The 21440-nt window shown below is 38.4% G+C and overlaps 1 protein-coding gene across 10 annotated transcripts in view; it reads left to right on the top strand.

Moving 5' to 3' along the window:
* The window catches only part of ABI1 (abl interactor 1), a 97337-nt gene that overhangs the window by 38688 nt on the left and 37209 nt on the right, over positions 1 to 21440 (top strand). For all 10 annotated transcript variants that reach the window (XM_024129684.3, XM_007113686.4, XM_007113685.4 and 7 more), the window contains exon 2: positions 3080 to 3247. In XM_024129684.3, coding sequence (XP_023985452.1) covers positions 3080 to 3247 — 168 coding nt within the window. The remainder of the gene's footprint in view (positions 1 to 3079; positions 3248 to 21440) is intronic.

The raw sequence follows: 21440 nt of genomic DNA, 5'->3' as shown, positions 1-21440 counted from the left end.
AAGTGTGGTTAAAGATAAATGTATAGGTATGAGAGGGATTGCTTATAACTTGTAATTTCCACTTTAGGGAGTGAAAAACAAGAGATTATTTTGTCTGTGTAGTCACCTTGAGGGGCAAGAAAAGGACTTAATAAGAGTAGTTTTATTTGGAAAGTTTCTTTTCTCTAGCTAAGCTTGGTATCCACAGGTGGATAAATGAGGAAGAAGAGAGCTAGTTTTATATATGGGCTCTTCAGAAAATTCAGTTATCTAAGGAATTTCCTGTTTAGTTCTTGGCTACATTGTTTATTTTGAGTTTAGCTCTTTTAAATAATTAACTTTAACTTTAAAGCTGAATATGTTTATTTTGATTTTAAGCAAACTTCATAAGTGGCATAAGACAGGGATGGCAAATGGGTTACATATCACGTGTCAACTCCTAGAGTGATTAGTTAAAAGTATTTAGACTTTTGTAGGAAGACTGCTGTAATTGATTAACAGTGTCTGTTTTAGCTCCTTGGGGAAGTGCTATTTGTCTTCTGGTTTATAATCCATTTCGTGTGATCCTTTGGAACATACTAAGGCTGCTTGGTAGTTAATACAGTAAAAGCACCAAAGAATGAGGGAGACCAACTATTGGATACTAAGTGACAACAGTAATTCTTGTGCAGATTTAACTTTTAAATCCATGGTCTATAGAGGAAATTAACTGTGACTAGAACTGCACTGTCTCCAGTAAGGCCACAATCTACATATGGCTCTTGAGCACTTTAAAACGTGGGTAGTTTGGGAAAATGAATTTTAAAATTTTATTTGATTTTAATTATTTTTAAATTTAAAATAGAAGCAGTGTAAAATGGTTTCTGTTAAATACAGCTTTATTTTTTTGGTAGGGCTACATTTTACTTCAACCATTGCATCGGAAGACGCATGGCAAGTTTTTACGTCTAGGCCTGGAAGTAGCACCCGTATCTGCTATCATTCCATTGACAATACTTAGTTAACACATCCATCACTTCATGTATATCTTTTTTTGCTGAGAACATGTAAGTTCTACCCTTAGCAAATTTCAATTATGCAGTACAGTGTTAACTACAGTCACCATGTTTTACATTTAGGCCTTTTCATTGGACAGAGCTAGGATATTGATATATAATACGTGATAAAATCAAAATTAGGTTCAAATGAATGCTTTCAGTTTAAATCCAGAGCTATAGGTTTTTTTTAACTTCATTCTTCTTACATCAGAATCTCTTTTGAATTATGCCAAACATCTCAGATCTCAATGACTTAAACATAAGTAATGACTTGCTTTGTCCCACACTACACAAACAATAGTCTCAGGATAATAATTCCAAAACGACCATCAGCAACAAAGTGATTGCAAACAGCTTTAGTATATTTTTGTTTTCCTCTTTCAGTTGTTTTCGTCCTAAGGATAAGCCCCATTAAGAATGTACAATCAAATTTCTGTGCTTTGAAGCCACTTTTAGGATATTTTCTTTCTGGTTAAGCCACTAATTGGATGCATAGTTAGGCTCATTTGATTAATTTTACATTTAATCTTGGGAAATTCCTTTTTAAGATTTAATTTTGTTATAATTGTGTGAATTATTTACATAGTTCCAAAAACAAATCTAAAAACAAGGTATGTTTAAAGAATCTTATCCATGTTCTCACCAACCTGTTTACCCCCGACCCCATATGTAATTATTTTTTAAAGATGTTATGTTTTATCCTTTTTTCTTAAAAAATAAAAACATGTATTTATGTATCTTTCCCCATTTCTTAAGTAGTAGCACTCAATAAATATTTTTATTTTCTATCTTGTTTTTTATTTTTTTCAACTTAGCAATATTCTGGAGATGGAGTGTAGTGGTAATAACGACATCCCTCAACGTTCTTTCTTAGAGCTGTATAGTACTCTCCTTTTTGGAGGTCCCATAGTTTATTCAACCAGTCTCCCCCATCGCTGGTTATATCAGTTGTTTCTAGTCTTTTCTATTGCAAATAGTGCTGTAATGAATAATTACGTAATATTTTTGCCAGTGATTATTTGAGATAGATTCCTAAGAGTGAAATTACTGGGACAGAAAATAAGTCCATGTGTAATTTTGCTGGCTATCACCAGCAGTGTATCAGAGAGTCTTTTCCACAAGTTTGCAGAGTACCTTGTCCCACTTTTGGATTTTTGCTGGATGGATAGGTGAGAAATGGTATCTCATATTAGTTTGCATCTGCATTTCTTGTCTATGATGAGCGATGTTGAATGTTTTTAAAAATGGTTAAGAGTGGTTGCATTGCTTTTTTTTTTTTCACTGTTAGATCTCTATTCCATTGTTTCTATTTATTCTTGGCCTTTTAATTTTTAGGTTACATATTAATTGTGATACAAGTTGCTGGCCACCCTGCTCCCCGCCCCCCTCCATTCCCCCCACCTCCCCCTGCCCCCCAGGGTTTATCACTTGTCTTTGAATTTTGCCCTGAACTTTGTCTCTGAACATTTCTTACTGTCTGACTCTGAGTTGTGTACTAGAGTTTGGGAAAAATGGATGGGTAAAGGTTGGGGTCATAAGATTTACAGTAGTTTTTGTGGAGATGAGAAGCTTGGTTGTAATGGTTAATGGGGGGTTTGGATTTCTGATGGTGATTAATGTAAACAGGAATGTAAGGTAGAATGGATTTAGTCCATATCATTGGACTAGTAGATGTGATTTTTTTGTTAAATTAACATTTGTTAAGTAGAGCCCCAGGGTGTCATGGATGGTGAGCTCAAGGTTCAACAAAAGACTAGAAGGGAAAGTGAAATAGAGACCTTTATTACTCACAGGTCCTGAAGGAGATACACAGCATGCCTTGAGGGGACGCGTGGGGAGGTCAGTGCCGGTGCAGGCAGAGTGAGCAGCAGGACCTGGGGCGCACGCCTTTATAGGGCCCGAGGGTAGAGCGCTTTGTGGTTCATCAGAGCGGTCCGATAAATTTTCCATTCAGTTGGGCTTTTCTATTAAAAAATACAAATTATAACTCTACCTTTCTATAGAACAGATGTTTAATGAATGTTAACCTAAATAAATATTGGTTGTTTTTGTTCTTATTTCAGGCTACAGACAAGAGAAAAGCTTTAGAAGAGACCAAAGCCTACACAACCCAATCCCTAGCTAGTGTTGCTTATCAAATAAATGCATTGGCTAACAATGTACTCCAATTGCTGGACATCCAAGCCTCTCAGCTTCGGAGAATGGAGTCTTCCATCAATCATATCTCACAGGTAACAGCTTGTAAAAAGCTTTAAATTCACATTTAATTAACTGGCAGTATAGTATCAATAGGTAGCCTAGAAATATGGAGTCCTTACTCATCTTCTTACTGACTGACTAGTCATTGCCACTTTGTTTTAGCTTTGGGTTCAGTAAGCCTACTCTTTTTTTTTTTTTTTTTTTAAGTTTTTTTGTGTGTTTGGTAAAATATACATACCAGTGGTTATTGGTCTGTGGTTTTGGTGTTAATGTAGTGCTGTTCTTACAAAATATGTTGGATAGTATTCCCTCCTCTTCAGTTTTATGGAACAGTGTGTGTAGAATTGATTTTCATCCATTGCATTGATTTTCATTCTGGTCTTAATTTCTCTTTTTTTCCTTATCCATTTACCCTAAATGCTACCTTTACTATGTATGTTTTTTATTGTAGTTGGGGAGTTTTTGAAAGGCAGCAGATTGTATTGTTATTCAATTTTAAAAATTCTAGAACCTAGCACTAAACCTGCCATATGCTTAGCATTCAGTAAGTGTTTGTTAAAATTTCTGTTTAGGAGGGGTTGGTCTGTATACTATTCAATACAATACATGGAAATATTTAATAAACGTTTGAATAGAGAAAAAAGTCCTGTGGGCATGTAGTTTGGGTGGCGCTGAAGGAGTGACATTTAAGTTGGGGTTTGAAGGGAGCCTGTGCATTTATCATATTGACATGGAGTGCAAATGCATTCCAGTCTGAGGAAATGGCGTTAGACAAAGACACGATGATGGCTTGTTCAGGGTGACTAGGGTGTAGGTTTTGTTTGGAATGAGGAATGTAACCTGGAGGTTAGTTTGGAAAAATAAATCTGAGTTCTAAATTGTAGTTCGTTTCTCTTTGATTTGGTTTCATTGATAAAGCTGAATGACAGCTTGTGTTTCATTAGGGGAGTAGGTGTATCCTTTTGTTGCTTCTCTGCTTCTCTTACCTGCTTGGTGGGAAATACACAGCTCCTGAATCAGAGCAGCATGTTTAGCAGAAAAAGAGAGTATCCGTCTTCCCTAACCATCATCAAATGGCAGACTGATGTGATGAAGCCTTGAAGCAAGGGAAAGAGGATCCTTTGGAAACTGGAGACTCTGTTCTTTACTTTTAAGGCAGACAGCAGGCTATCCTGCCTCTGTTCAAGATGCTTTTTGGAGAAATGAATCACCCAAGCCCATATTCTGCCTCAGATAGTCTCTCTGTGGTGTTGAGGAAGCAAACCTCCAAACCCCCCTGCCTGTTGATCACAAAGTTTGGGCTAAACCATATTTTAGTTCTGTCCTAATCAATAGTAATAACTGGGGGCTGGTCTCATCTCACTTAGAATAAGGGCTATGTTTTTCAAAAAGGGACTTTGGAACCCTCCTTCTTCTGTTTTGATTATAAGCGGTTAGTTGGGGAGTTTCTTTCCAGATCTTTTGGTTGTCTGTAAGCCATTCACCAGGCTATAGCTTGAACCTCCTAATCAGTTGCTGGGTCTTTACAGTTGCCTAATCTTGTTTCAAAGCCTGGAAATGGTTTTTCACTTCCTGTGGTTTAAACCTCAGATACCTTAGCGTGGCATAAAAGGCCCTTTGGTCTGGTCTCTTCCAACTCTCATCACATTCCTGCCATGCTCAACTTCTTGAGTGTTCCAAACACAGCATGCAATTTTGTGCTTCTTTGCTTTTCCGTAATCTGTTTGTCTTACTTGGAATTAACTTTGTTCATCTCTGTTCTGCTTAACATAAGCACCAGATGAAGCCTTCACTGATTAGCTCGGGGTAGGGTTACTGACGCAATCTGTACTGTGCCATCTTAACTTGCTTCTCCTTGTATCAGTGACTTGAGGTATCGATACATGTCTGTCTCCCCTTCCTCTCTCTTTGAAGGTAAAGACCATCCTTTGTAAGTACCACGCCCTGACCGATTGTGCCCCAGGAGCTCCTCATCTCTGTATCCTCAGTACGTAGTTAACCAGAGCTTAAGAGGTGGTTTGAAAAGTATTTTTTGAATGAGACAGTGTGGTATGGTCTGCTTTGAAGTCATAAAGATCTGGGTTTGAATCGTAGTTCTGCCAGCATGTGATTTGATCAGATAACCTAACTTTTTTGAGTTTAGTTTTCTCATATGCAAAATTGGGACTATAGAGCTGAGCTTAGAGATGAAATAAAGAATTGCATGTAAAGCATTTAACCTAACACCTGGATATAAAACGTTGGCATTATTAGTCATCATAGCTAATCATCCATTCTTTCTCTTATATTCAGCCTGTCTCGAATTCCCCCTCTAATCAACATTAAGTATTTTCTCCCCATCTTAAAAAAAGGATTCCTTACCATGCATTTTGAGATATTACCTTTCCTCTCTTGACAGTTCACAGCCCAAGTTCATTTTTTTTTTTTTTTTTTGTGGTATGCGGACCTCCCTCTGTTGTGGCCTCTCCCGTTGCGGAGCACAGGCTCCGGACGCGCCGGCTCAGCAGCCATGGCTCACGGGCCCAGCCACTCCTCGGCATGTGGGATCCCCCCAGACCGGGGCGCGAACCCAGTTCCCCTGCACCGGCAGGCGGACGCACAACCACTGCGCCACCAGGGAAGCCCAGCCTAAGTTCTTGAATCTGTCATCTTGTGGCATCTTCTTCCTTGAAACATATATATGCCTCGGTCCATTGTGGTTTGATTTTGTCTTCTACTCTGTGGATGTTGCTTTTGCAAAAAGGAGCAGTGATACCTTTCTTTTAAATCTAGAAATATTTTTTGCCACCTCTTCCTTGTTGCTTTTATTTGTGGCATGTGACAAATTTGTGATTATGTTTGTTTGTTTACTTATTTAATGCCTGTTCCTTCTCTTAGAGGTAAGTTTAATGATGACAGAAACCTCATCTGTTTGGTTCATCACTGTGTCCCTAGTGTCTCCTTTAGGGTCTGGCAAGGAGTAGATCCTTGAATCTTTAAATTATCCATGTGGAACTTCAGAAAATCTGTAGTCTTTTGTGAATAAGCATCACTGTTGTTTTTTTTTTCAAATTAATTAATTAATTAAAATATTTATTAACATTAGCTTTTAAAATTTATTTGTTTTATTTTATTTGTTTTATTTTTGGCTGTGTTGGGTCTTCGTTGCGGCGCGCGGGCTTTCTCTAGTTGTGTCGAGCGGGGGCTGCTCTTTGTTGTGGTGTGCGGGCTTCTCATTGCGGTGGCCTCTCATTGTGGAGCACGGGCTCTAGATGTGTGGGCTTCCGTAGTTGTGACACACAGGCTCAGTAGTTGTGGTTCGCGGACTCCAGAGCGCAGGCTCAGTAGTTGTGGCGCACTGCTTAGTTGCTCCACAGCATGTGGGGTCTTCCCAGACCAGGGCTCAAACCCGTGTCCCCTGCATTGGCAGGCGGATTCTTAACCACTGAGCCACCAGGGAAGCCCAATATTTATTTATTTATTTGGCTACACAGGGTCTTAGTTGCAGCACTTGAGATCTTCATTGCCGGGATCTTCGTTGCGGCATGCAAGATCTAGTTCCCTGACCAGGGATCGAACCCGGGCCCCCTGCATTGGGAACGCAGAGTCTTAGCCACTAGACTACCAGGGACGTCCCTTACTGTTGTTTTTAGAAAGTTCTCCATTTCAAAGGAAAATGAATGTATGCTAGTGTAAATTTTGAATTATCAATGATTTGGTTCAGAATCTTAAATATAGTACTTAATGTGGTCACTGAAAATATTTTTGCCCACCTGTTCCCTGAGAAAGTCCAAGTGTGGAGAATTTTAAAAAGGCTGAAGTGGATTAGAACCTCTAATTACACAGTGTCAGTGTTTGCAGTCTTCTCCATACTCACAGTCTGCCTTGCAGTTCTTGTGAAACAACCAGGCAGGAGCTGGTCAACAAATAAGAGTGAGAATTGACTATTACCATTAAAAGAAACTCTCTGTGCCTATTACTTTTATTAAAAAACCACACCCACGTCTATCAGATGATATTTCAATCCTTAAACTTTGCCTTCAGGACAAAGGCTGGATTGTTGGTGTGGTATTGATGCAAGCATGATTTTGTCTTCCCTTGCCTTTCTAGCTTCATTCCTTCCCTTCCCTCACACTCTGTGCTTCAAACCTCCTCATTCAGAGTTCTAGCAGTGTGCCACTGTACTGGCTAGTCCCTTTGCTTGGAATGTCTGTCTCCCCGATTTCCTCTGCCTGTTTAACTCCTGCTCATTGTTTAGGCTTCAGCTTAATTGTCCTGGTCTCATGGAAACCTTTTCCTTGCTTCCAGAAGGCTAGGTTTGATCTTTCCTTGTACTTCTGTGCCTACTCCTTCATGACAGATAGCTTATGTTTGGTCTTCCTGATCTGTTCTCTCCCCGCTGGTCTTTACCCTGGGAGGTTTACTGTATGGATTATGTCAATGGGCGTCTGTGACTTCTGGCTTCAGATAGGGTGCAGCCAGTGTGGACATGGGTAGGTCGGAAGCAGTGAGGAAGGTAAGCTCAGAATATTTATTTCCCTGGTTTCTTCCTGGTGGACTGGCTGTGTCCCAAGACAAGTCATTATTCCCCTCAATAAAGCCCTTCCTGGTGGCCTTGTCTGTGTGACTTTCTCCTCCTCATTCTGGTAATCTCTCCTGCCCTTGTCCTTTTGGATTTAGGGGTGCTGTTCCTGCAGCTAACACTAGTTCCTGTACCTTCCTTCCTGTTCCCCTATCCCTCACCATTCCTTTGTATTTAGTCCCTCTGTGTTATAAATGCTCTTTGAATTTTTCTAATTGGAATAGTTCGTCAGTTTCTGATTGGAAATCTGGCTAATACAGCCCACCATGTGTTATTTCTGATACTGCCCCCTCTCTTTCCTCCTGTTTTTGCCTTTGCCCTCACTTAGGGAAGCAGGAAGCTCAGCTGGTGAAGTTCTAAAGCACCCTCTTTCCACTTTAGACAGGACAGTGCTACTTTTGTTTATATTACATGATGAGATTCTGTGTAAGAGTTGATTTGAAATTAGGATGAACAACAGAAAGATTTGAAAATCAGTGACTGCAAGAAAAAAAAATCTTAAAATCTTTTTAACAGTATTTAAGTTTCTTTAAGAGGCCTGGCACCTGCCTTTATTTTTAGCCTTATCCCTTACTACTAACCCACCTAGGACCTTTAAATTCCAGGGATAAGAAATCTCTCTGCCTGTCTGTGTCCTGGCTCCTATTGTTAGAGACATGTTTCACCTGGCTAACTCCCACTCATCCTTGAGGTCTTACCCTAAATTTTATTAAAGGGTGGTTTTCCCCAATTCCCCTTCTGGCCTGCCTCCCACCTGCGCACATATTATTAGAATTCTGTTAATTGTTTTTATAGCGTCCTATACTTCCCTTTCGTAGCATTTATTATTAGAATTACATCGTTAATTTGTCCTATTCACTGTCTGCCTTCCATAGGGTTCACTGTGACCTTTGCTGTATTTCTGTTGCCTAGCATGCATACGTCTATTTATTCAGCAAATAAAAGGGGAGGAAATTATAGTGGAAGGTCTCAGAATTTCTTTAGAGGAGCTCAATGCAGAGACTTTAGGGCCATTAGAATTTGTAACAGTTTTGAATGGGGCCATCCCCTTTTAATTTCAGTTGATGGAAAAAAAAGTCATTGTATCCTTATTTTAGAGAAACCTTATTTGGTTGTGTTCCTCCACAGATTAATGGAACATTGATTGCTAAATACCTCTGAATCATTGAACTTGGAAAAAAAAAAAAGTCTTGCTCTCATTTTTATCACTGAGTAGTAAAGATGACTTAAAATATTTTTTTGGAGGGGGAGGAGGGACAATTTTAAACTCACAGAAAAATTGCATGTACAGGACAAAGAACTTTTTTGTTTTGGACTGTTTGAGAATAACCTGCTGCTATGATGCCCCATCACTCCTGAATACTTCGGTGTGTATTTTCTAGACGTAAGTACATGCTACTGCATAGCCATAAAAAAGTCATCAAAATCAGGTTAATTACCATCTAATCCACACATTCTGCTTATCTGCCAATTTGTTCAATAGCTTTATGGGAAAAAGACCCAGTTCAGAAGCATTTAGTTAGCATGTCTCCTCAGCCTTCTTCAAACTGCAACAGTTCCTCAGTCTACCCTTGACTTCACCTGACCTTGATACCTTTGAAAATTATAGGCCAGTCATTTTGTAGAATGTCAATATGAATGTTTGTTTCTTCATGATTATATTCATGTGATAAATTAAAGATAACTTTTTGGAGGCAGTAGCTTCCTATTTAAAAACCACTTTCATTGTCTTAATTTTTTATTAAGACTTTTTTTTTTTGCGGTACATGGGCCTCTCACTGTTGTGGCCCCTCCCGTTGCGGAGCACAGGTTCCGGATGCGCAGGCTCAGCGGCCATGGCCCACGGGTCCAGCCGCTCCGCGGCATGTGGGATCCTCCCGGACCGGGGCACGAACTCGTGTCCCCTGCATCGGCAGGCGGACTCTCAACCACTGCGCCACCAGGGAAGCCCTGTCTTAATTTTTTAAAGAAACTTTTTTTGTTTACTTTTAAGTCTTTTTCTAAGTGTTTCTAGCATTAGGGCTTGTAAATCCATAATAATATATAAAGATAGTGGAAATCTGTAGAGAATCTGGCATGTACATCAAGGCATAACATCCCTAAAAATCTTTTGTTAGAGATCCAACAAAATTTGCTGTCATAGGAATTTTTATTTCAACTAATCAGGAATAATTTATTTTGCTGTATTTTGTCATTAAGATAGTTTCAGATCTAAAAAATTTTCAGATTTAAAAATCCTTTGGTTCTGAATTGCAAGTGATACTTGAGAACTTCTAAGATATAAATAGATATATTTAATTATGGCAGAACTTATTTCTAAAATAACCAACCATCTTGGTTAAAAACAAATTGTATACATTTTAGCTCTGAAATAATTTGAAAATCCAAATGAAGGCAGTCAGAATCACTGTTCTAAGCCTATTTTTAGTTATTTTTCCTTTGAGCTGGTTTCCTTTCTAGCCACCTGCAGTTTTATGTGCAGTCCCAAGTGTTCATTTTTTCTAAAACTGTTCCCCCACCAAGCTTGGCATGAAAGTAGCTTCTCTAATGTTTTTGGTTTGTTCTTTTGAAGAGCAAAGTATAAATTATAAAACCTCCACTGAGTAAATTCATGTAAAAATATTTTTGATGAAAGACAGCATTACTATGGAATAAAGGATTCTCTGGCTCTAGGGTTTTTTTAAATTACAGTTTATCTTGATACCATTATACTACATATTAATATATAGAATTTATCTTTTCCATTCTTTAAAAAATTTTTGTAACCTTTTATTGAAGTATAACACACATAGAAAATGCACAAAATGTAAACCTACATTTTTAATGAATTATCACAAAGGAAAAACCTGTGTATTTGTCAAGACCTACAGCATAGTCAGTCATCCTTACGTTCTTCCCACCTGCCACCCCTCCTCTCCTTCCCAAAAGTAATCACTGTCCTGACCTCTGGTAATGTAATTTAGTTGTTGTTTTTTTTAACATCTTTATTGGAGAATAATTGCTTTACAATGTTGTGTTAGTTTCTGCTGTATAACAAAGTGAACTTTTCCATTCTTTTTACTTTCAACTTTTTCCTGTTAAGATTTGTCTCTTTTAAGAATAACTGGATTTTAAAAAATACAGTGTGAGAACTCCTTCGTGCACTAGTGGTTAGGATTCCAGGCTTTCGTTGCCATGGCCTGGGTTCAATCCCTGGTTGGGGAACTGAGATGCTGCAAGCCAAAAATAAAAATTAAAAAAAAAACTAAAAAACAGTGTGATATTTCTTTTAACTGGGGCATTTATTGCATTTACACTTAATGTAGTTATTGATATATTTGGATTCAGATGAACCACCATTATTTTGTACTTTTTATTCATGTCATCTATTGTTACTTTTTCTTTTTCTTTTCTTTTCTTTTCTTCTCTTTTCCCTCCTTCCCTCTCTCCCTCCCTCCCTCCCTTCCTTCCTACCTTCCTCTGGATTAACATTCTCTTTTGGATTAACATTCTTTGGAGGCCTTATTATGTATGTGTGCACGTATATGTATGTGCATATGTGATGTGTATATGCTGCCTCCTGCTTATGGTGAATTATTTCCTTATGTGTTTTATAAATTTTGATTGTGAACTCATCTTAAGTTCTCATCTTTGAGATCTCTCTGCAGGCTAAGAGTAATACATTGATAAGATAAATTGATTCCTAGACAGTTTTGTTCTGCCAGGTGTTTTAGGGATACTATCAATCCAGGACTATTTAGAGTTTTGTACCTGAAAACTTCATGGAACATGTTATACTATCTTGGATAACTGCCCCTCTTCCTCTCCTGTGTGTGTGTGTGTGTGTGTGTGTGTGTGTGTGTATGTGTATGTATTAGTCTCCTAGAGGTGTTGTAGCAATTACCTCAAACTTAATGTCTTAACACAATTTTATTATCTTATAGTTCTGAAGCTTAGAATATGAAATGGGTTTCACTGGGGCCAAAATTGAGATGTGGGCAGGATTGTTCTTTCTGGACTTCTATGGGAGAAGCTGTTCTCTTGCCTTATTTTGGCTTCCAGAGGCTTCCTGCATTTCTTAGCTGGTGGCCTCTTCCTCCATCTTCAAGCCAGAAATGGCCAGTTGAGTCTTTTTCACATGGCATCACTCTGATCAGCACTAACTGTCCTTCCTCCCTCTTTCCCTTTTAATCAAAGACCGTTGTGATTACATGAGCCCACATCAGTAATCCTGGATAATCTTCTTTTCTCAAGACCCTTAACTTAATCACATTTGCAAAGTTCCTTTTGCCATGTCAGTTCTATCTTCCCACCTTCAGCAAGCCAAGGCCTTATATTTAGCTCCCATTTGGCATAAAAGTCTAAGCCCGTTTGTTAGTGGCCAGCAAGCCCCTATAGAATAGCTTCTTTCATATTTTCTGCTCAGTTTTAGTCCTCCTTTCTCCTTCTCCCTGGATTTTCTTTGCTCTATTTAATATTGGACTGAATTTTAAAAAGATGCTGTCATAGTCTATCAAGCATGTTTATGCAGTTTGTAAGTTGGGAGAGTTTTCAGGTTATCTCATCTGTCTTATTGCCTCGGTTGGTATTCCTTATATTAGCAAGGTATTCCTGAGTTTTAGTAAGATATAAGGTCTTATTACTATTACTTTTATTTTTCTATTATCTTTTAATTTAAAATGCTTTTAATTTAGCCTCAAAAGAAAAGAAAACAAAAACCAACCCCCAAAACCTCAGTGAATCTCATCTTTGAACAAGCTTGTCATTTAACTGTGATTAAAAGTCTCTCTGTTTAAGTAATCTGTTTTACTCTTATCAACAAACTGTGTCTTTTCCTTTAATCTGACCCAGCCTGTCCTGGGTTACTCTGGTTCTGCTGCTCAACCAGACCAAGAATCTCTCTTACAACATCCTGTTTCCCTTTTTGACTGTCTGGTCAGGTGGTTCTCTTTCAGTACAAATTTTTATTTTCTATTTTTCTGTCTCATTTGAGCTAAAGGCATATAGATAGTATTCTCTGCCCAGGTGTTATCATTGGGCTTCATTTCACAATTCCCTCTGTCCGTCTGATAATATGTGAGTGTGTCCAAGCCAGTCAAGATACTACCTAAGAGATTATAGTGAAAAGCTAAGTTCTGTATCGCCCCTTTCTTTACCCAGTCTTGCTTTCTAGAGCACTTTTATAGTAAGTACTGTGTATTAGGCTTTTTACACATATGAACACCTATGAATTAATTCTCACAGCAATCCCATCTCACAGATGAAGAAACTGATATACAAAGAAGTTATATTACTTGTTCAGGATCATACAGCTATTAAATTTAGGCATTATTTGAACTAGGAAGTCTCATTTTAGAATCTGCTTGTTATCACTGTGCTGTACTGCCCTTAGTTTTAGACTGAAAATTATTTTCCTTTGAAAGGCAATATAGTCCATTTCTTCTGGCTTCCAGCATTGTCATTGAGATGTCTGATATGTCTCTGATTCTAGATCCCCTTTGTATGTAACTTGTCTTTTTCTCTCTGGAAACCTTTGGAATATTTATTCTCTTTAGCTGTGGTATTTTGAAATTTCACAGGGAAATAACTTGGTATTGGTCTTTTGAAAGTACATTATGACGGCACTTGGGGGATATGCTACTATATTTTGCCGGGGGTGGGGGTCTAATGTTATTTCTTTGATAATTTCTTTTCCTGTGTATTTTCTGTTCTTTTTTTCTGGATGTTCTATTCAGATATTAGACCTTCTGAATTAATATTTTAGTACTGTTTTCCTTTCTAGTTTCTACATCTTTGGGAGACTTCCTCAACTATAAATTCCAGTGTATCAAATATTTATATTGTTAAGTTTCACTATTGTTTTTAATTTTTAAGAATTTTCTTGCTCTTTTTCACAAGTTGGGTTCTTTTTTTTTTTTTTTTTTTTTTTTTTTTTTTTTTTTTGCGGTACGCGAGCCGGGCCTCTCACTGTTTTGGCCTCTCCCGTTGCGGAGCACAGGCTCCGGACACGCAGGCTCAGCAGCCATGGCTCACGGGCCCAGTCGCTCCACGGCATGTGGGATCCTTCCGGACCAGGGCACGAATACGCGTCCTCTGCATCGGCAGGCGGACTCTTAACCACTGCGCCGGACCACACGCTCCGGACACGCAGGCTCAGCAGCCATGGCTCACGGGCCCAGTCGCTCCACGGCATGTGGGATCCTTCCGGACCAGGGCACGAATACGCGTCCTCTGCATCGGCAGGCGGACTCTTAACCACTGCGCCACCAGGGAAGCCCTGGATTCTTATTTATTAATGAATTACCTTTTACTCTTCATATAATATATAAACATATATGACATATAAATATATATATTTCATATAATATAAATCCTTTTAAAAAAAGGATTCCTCTAGTCTCTGCAAAATTTTTTTTTCATGTTCTTTTTTTGTTTTTTGTTTTGTTTTGTTTTGTTTTGTTTTAGGTCCTCCCCCACCCCCCATGCAATGTTATATCAAATAATCTGGTGATCCTAGTATGCTTCTATTTAAGAATGAGGAACTGAAATGCTTAAGTAGAAACTATAAATATGTGACAGACTGTCAGTTGCGGGGGTTGGGCTTTGGGCAGGGCCCCACGCAAGTCTTCAGTATTTAGAAGTCTTTTCTTGTGCTGTTCTGTTTCTGCAGTGAAGAGTTTTTCTAATTTCTTTCACGAGAGTTGTGTTTATGAGGAAAAGCTGGCATTTGAGAACATGGTGAGTGGAAGGACGGCGAACTCAACAGTTCAGTATATAGACACTCAATTCTCCAGCTTTTAGCTCTGTTCCTCACTTTTAAAAGAAAAGCAGTTGTATTGAGATAGAATTCACATACCATACAATTTACCCACTTAAAGTGTACAATTCAGTGGCTTTTGTTATATTCAGAGTTACACATCCATCACCACAGCAATTTTAGAATATTGTCATTACCCCAAAAAAGAAACCCCCTATCCTTCTTAGCTCTCACTCCCCAACCCCTGAATCCTCTCTCCACCTAGCCCTAAGCAACTAACAATTTACTTTTTATCCCTGTAGATTTGCCTATTCTGGGTATTTCATATAAATGGAATCATGTAGTAAGTGGTCCTTTGCAGTGATTTCTTTCACTTAGCATGATGTTGTCAAAGCTCATCGATATTGTGGCATGTGTCAGTGCTTATTCCTTTTTATTGTCAAATTATATTCTATTTTATGGATATATCAGATTTATCCATTTATTAGTTAATGGATATTTGGACTGTTTCTACTTTTTTTTTTTTTTTTTTTTTTTGCGGTACGTGGGCCTCTCACTGTTGTCGCCTCTCCCGTTGCGGAGCACAGGCTCCGGACACGCAGCCTCGGCGGCCATGGCTCATGGGCCCAGCTGCTCTGTGGCATGTGTGATCTTCCCGGACCGGGGCACAAACCCATGTCCCCTGCATTGGCAGGTGGACTCCCAACCACTGCGCCACCAGGGAAGCCCAGCAATTACGAAGGAGGAGGGAGACAGTCTCCTCTCTTTTTTTTTTGTTTTTGGTTCTACTTTTTGGCTATTATGGATAATGCTGCTGTGAACACTTGTGTACAAGTTTCTGTGTGGACATATGTTTTCAGTTATATTGGTTATATACCTATGAGTGGAATTGCTAGATCCTATGGTAACTCTGTGTTTAACCCTTCAAGGGACTGCTGACTGTTATCCAAAATGGCTGCACCATTTTACATTGCCACTGGCAGTGTATCAAGGTTTGTTTCTCCACATCCTCACAATCTCTGTTTTATTTATTTTTTAATAACCATCCTAGTGGATGTCAAGTGGTATCTGTCTCATTGTGGTTTTGATTCTTCTGTTCCTCACTTTTGTAGTCTAAAGAAACTGTTGCTTCCAAATTCTGAGCCTCTCAAGGGTTATTTTTTTCTTTTAGAATAAATTGCCTTGCTGTCTACGGGTGTTTTGGGTTTTAGCTTCTTCTGTTGTTCTGTTCAGTTAGTTACCTTGCTTCCATTTGCTTTCTGATATCCAGCGATTTATTGGAAGTTCTAGTCCACTGATTTTTCTCCTCTTATTTCCCTTTATCATTTTGGGGAGGAAAAAAAAAATATATATATATATATATTCAATTATATATATATATATATATATATATAAATAATGTAATCAATCCTGTAAATTTAATCTCTAAAGTTAATCTACCAACTTGTATCTTTAAATATTCTTTCTGTATAAATATCCCCAAATGTTGTCCTTTCTTTTTTTTTTTTTTTTTTTTTTTTTTGTGGTACGTGGGCCTCTCACTACGAACCCGTGTCCCCTGCATTGGCAGGCGGATTCTCAACCACTGCTCCACCAGGGAAGCCCTGTCCTTTCTTGTAAGAAGAATTACAGGACCAAAAATACTCCTGTGATGAATATGAAAGAAATGAGGCTCAGAGGGGTTATTATTAAGTACAATCCAAATCCTTGTTAAGTGTTGGATTTGACTCTTCTGATAATACTGATTTACACTCCTTGTTGTATGTCTAATATAGCTGGAACATCTTAAATGAATTAAGTAACAATTTTTAATTTCTAAGATTGCTCATAAGAGTTGTATTTATTATTGGCTATAAGCTTTAACAGGTTTAACATCATCTGGTAAACTCAGAGTTAAACACTTGAATATGGATTGGGGAACAAAGAATAATAATAATAATGATGATGATAATAATAATAAATAATAAATAAAGCTAACTTTTATTTAGTTCTTTCCATGCCAGACACTGTTGAAAATCCTTTATACATGTTACCTCATTTAATCCTCATATTAACTGAGTGAGGTTGATAAAATTCTTTGTTTTTAAACCGCATTTGTCTGGTAAGAAAACTGAGGGCATAGAGTAGTTTAGTAATTTGCTCAAGGCTGCACAGCTAGTAAATGGTAAAGTCTACTTGTAAATCTGTGCAGCGTGCTTCCTGAGTCTGTGCTTTTGAAGTCATTAGATTATAATGCCTGACATTTCTACAGAATTTTTAATATATTATCTTTTTGAGAGGGGAGGGACACTCATGAGATATTAAAACAAATGTTAATTCTTGGGTAAGGAGTAGTAGTTGGGGAATTAGTACAAGTTTATGAGTGATTATGTAGAAGATGAACTGTGATCTAATGTTCTCTTAAAAGCTCATGTTTACTTTAGATCCTGGTTTGGATCAAAAATGATTATCACTAAATTAAGCACAAAAAATTGTTTTTTGATGTGGACACATAATTGCCATGTAGAGTGTTGTATAGTGTGCTTATATTTCTTAAGCAGGAGGAGAGGAGACAGAAAGTGTCCTTGTGTTGTACTAAAGTTGGGTGTAGGCCAAAGTGTTAGTGTCAGATCCAGTTTTTCCCAGGATAAAATGTTTCAGAATAATTCTGATCTGGGTGTTTTATATTATGTTCTTCTACCAGAGTCTTATTTTGCAGCTCATCTTTTCTAAATAGGTCTGTTTTATAGTGTGTATATATAGGTCATTCTGAATCAAGTTAACTTCGCAGTTGATTGGGACCTTGTTTCAAGCTTATTGAACAAAGCTCTGTAACACAGAATTTTGGGCATAGGGCCATTTCCAGAGTCTGGTCCAAATAAGCAGTAACAGACAAAGATCGTCTCTTTCTTAGCTGAAGGCTTTCTGTGTGTGGCTTGTCTCAGGACTCTTTTACACTTTTTCTACCCCTTTCATACTCCTCTCCTTTTTCTATTCAGGGCAAAAGTGTTTTGGTTTTCATTCTGTAGTTACTCATTCAGCAAGCATTTATTGTGCTTTTACTTACATACAAGGTTCTTTGCTTGAAACCTATAATGACCTCGCTGTATTTGCACTGTCATTTGTGGGGACAATAGGCCTTCGGATATGATATTGAAGAAACTATGTGAAATATTAAGTAGTTTTGCTATGTCATACTTCTTTCCCGCCTGTCTTTTGATAATTAAAAAGGATTGTTTTCTAGAGGATATTTAAAAGGAGCATACGCCTTCTTTACACACCACCCCCTCCAGCTTCCCAAAGTGGTAAGGGAGAGTATAATTAAAACAACATATTTCCATACAATAATTTTAAATAATCATGTCTTAAAAGGCAATTTAAAAATCTTGTCTACTTGTGAAATTTATCTTTTTATTTCAACATTCATTTTGGAGAACACTGTTTTTCTTTTAAATAGAATCACTTTTGGAATATTGTAACTGTTCTTTCCTTCGAACCTTTGCTTTCTACACAATTTATTTTACCTATTCCTATTCAATTCGCATTCTGCTCATATTATGAAGGGTCTGCTTCGCCCTTTAAAAAGAACTTGTCAAGTTTGGTTTCCTAATTTCTTTAGTCTTTCTTTAATAACTCTTAATATGAGTAGAGTTCAACTTATTTTTATTCATGCTATTTTAAATTTTCTCTAATCTCTAGGCAGGTGTTGTATTTTCACGCCTCTTTGCCTTTGCTTATACTGTTCCTTTTGCTTGGAATCCACCCCCACCCCCACCCTGCCCCAGTCTACTTTCTTCTCTTTGGCCTGCCAGATATGGCTGGCTAAAGTGAGGTTTCTTTTATGGAGTCCTCTGATAATGCTCCAGGAATAGTAGTCATTTTTTTCTCTGTGCTCTATTTGTGCTTTTTGTGCAATTTGAAGACTTAAAAAAATTATACTAAATAACATTCAAAAGAATAAATGTAACATAAATTTTATAATAAAATAAACATCTGTGACTCTGCCACCAAAGTTAACTAGAAAATGGTCAATTCTGTTTTTTCTACCTTTGTGCTTCAATCTATACTCCCAAGGGGCATTATTATCATTATTTCCTTGCCCTTTTAAAGTTTATCACAAATTATGTGTATCCTTGAATAGTTACTGTTTAATTTTGTTTGGGTTTGGGTTTAATAAAAATAGATTCAGGCTGTATGTAGTAAAAACCAAAGCCCAGTATAGCTTGCTTTTTTAATTCAGCGTTATGTTTCTACTATTTATCTGTATTTCATATATTTCATTCATAGTAGTTAATTCTCATTAATGTAATATTTCAAGTATAAATTTGCCACTTATTTGCATTTACATTTAATGAATCTGGAATTGGTTTTTTCGCTCTAGCGTGAGGTAGGGATCCATTTTCTGTGTTTCTATCTGGCAAACTAGTTGCCCTATTTAAATAATGCATTCTTTTCTCCTGTGCAACCATTGTAAGGTAACAAGTTTCCTTATGATCATGAGTTTGTTTCTGAGTTGTATCTTCTGTTGAATTGGTCCATTTATTTAACCCTATTTAAGAGCCCTACTGTTTTATTTACTTTGGCTTTATAATAAATGTCAGCAGGCAAGCCCCCACCTCCCCCTTTCTTTTTTTTTTTTTTAAAACATGTCTTGGTCATTCTTTCCCCCTTGCCCTTCCGTATATATTTTGAAACCATGAGAAACCCAGTTAGGGTTTTTATTGAGAGGCTCGAAGCTGAAGATCAGTTTGGGAAGATTTGGCATCAATACTACATTGGATGGGAGTGGAGGAATGAGACGTATATCTGGTTGTGAGTAGGTGAGGTGTGTTGTACTTGGCTTTGAAGACCACACATTTTTTTTTTTTTCAGGTTAATCTGTCAAACTCTCATTTCACTGTTTATAACTGCATGGGGAGGGAGTTTCTAACGGTTATTCAGGGTGTTCTGGTTATTTTGGGGGGTAGAATATTTCTGCTGATTTTCCTATGTTCCCCATTGATATTATTCTTTCTCACAACTCTTGATATTATTTGTGCTTGTCATCGTAAGTCTGTCAGGAGAGTTTTCTAGTTGTGTTTTTGTTTTTTGTTTTTTAAAATTTTATTTATTTATTTATTTATTTATTTTGACTGTGTTGGGTCTTCGTTTCTGTGCTTGGGCTTTCTCTAGGTGCGGCGAGCCGGGGCCACTCTTCATCGCGGTGCATGGGCTGCTCACTGTCGCGGCCTCTCTTGTTGTGGAGCACAGGCTCCAGACGCACAGGCTCAGTAGTTGTGGCTCAAGGGCCTAGTTGCTCCGTGGCATGTGGGATCTTCCCAGACCAGGGCTCGAACCCGTGTCCGCTGCATTGGCAGGCAGATTCTCAACCACTGCACCACCAGGGAAGCCCTGTTTTTTTTTTTTAAAGAAATAAATAAATTTATTTATTTTTTGGCTGCGTTGGGTTTTTGTTGCTGCATGCAGGCTTTCTTTAGTTGTGTCGAGCGGGGGCTACTCTTCATTGCAGTGTGCAGGCTTCTCATGGTGGTGGCTTCTCTTGTTGCGGAGCATAGGCTCTAGGCATGCGGGCTTCAGTAGTTGTGGCACGTGGGCTCACTAGTTGTGGCTCGCGGGCTCTAGAGCGCAGGCTCTGTAGTTGTGGCGTACGCGCTTAGTTGCTCCGCGGCTTGTGGGATCTTCCTGGACCAGGGCTCGAACCCATGTCCCCTGCATTGGCAGGTGGATTCTTAACCACTGCGCCACCAGGGAAGCCCCTCTGGTTGTATTAGCTCTAGGTTGTGCCTCTTAACGTTACCCAGATCCAAGCCTTGTTTACTTTGCTCCGTGGCATGTGGGATCTTCCCAGACCAGGGCTCGAACCCGTGTCCGCTGCATTGGCAGGCAGATTCTCAACCACTGCACCACCAGGGAAGCCCTGTTTTTTTTTTTTAAAGAAATAAATAAATTTATTTATTTTTTGGCTGCGTTGGGTTTTTGTTGCTGCATGCAGGCTTTCTTTAGTTGTGTCGAGCGGGGGCTACTCTTCATTGCAGTGTGCAGGCTTCTCATGGTGGTGGCTTCTCTTGTTGCGGAGCATAGGCTCTAGGCATGCGGGCTTCAGTAGTTGTGGCACGTGGGCTCACTAGTTGTGGCTCGCGGGCTCTAGAGCGCAGGCTCTGTAGTTGTGGCGTACGCGCTTAGTTGCTCCGCGGCTTGTGGGATCTTCCTGGACCAGGGCTCGAACCCATGTCCCCTGCATTGGCAGGTGGATTCTTAACCACTGCGCCACCAGGGAAGCCCCTCTGGTTGTATTAGCTCTAGGTTGTGCCTCTTAACGTTACCCAGATCCAAGCCTTGTTTACTTTGTATTAGGGTACTGCAGCTATGTCTTTGTTACCAGCCCATTGCAGTACTGTTTCATTTTATGTGCTTAAAGTGCAATATAAAATAATAATAAAATTCAAAAAATTATTTTTTAAATGTGAAGATTTTCTACAAATTAAAAAAATAGTTAGGAACCATTGTGTAATTTCAAAACTGGACAAGGAAGTTGTTAAACTATTTTATTGTCATTTGATGTTTAAGCAGGAAACAAATACTGTCCTGTGTTAAACTTAGTTCTTGAATTTTTGTGAGTTTTGGATTATAGATAAGATCTTTAAGAATATACTAATGCCTTACAAGGTGATCACCCTGTGCCTGTTCATTCGATTCATTACTTCCAAATGTATGTCATATACATTCTTTCTGTTTATCAGTTCTCCTTAAGGTGCTGAATCATCAAGCATGGTCATTGATCAGAACTTGTCTTTGGATTTCTATCTTTTCTCTAGTTTGTCCTACTGATACCCATATCTGTAAGATCTGCTTTCTTCTTTCAAATGAATTTTAGCCTTAGGACTTGTCTACCTTGGAATCAATGAGTTTCAAGCTTCTAGAACCTTAATGCTTGTTAGACTGGGCTCTG

Source organism: Physeter macrocephalus, chromosome 11 (assembly GCF_002837175.3).
Source record: "Physeter macrocephalus isolate SW-GA chromosome 11, ASM283717v5, whole genome shotgun sequence".
Taxonomy (NCBI): domain Eukaryota; kingdom Metazoa; phylum Chordata; class Mammalia; order Artiodactyla; family Physeteridae; genus Physeter; species Physeter macrocephalus.
Note: the sequence above shows the minus strand (reverse complement) of the source record. Positions and strands in the feature narration are given on the sequence as shown.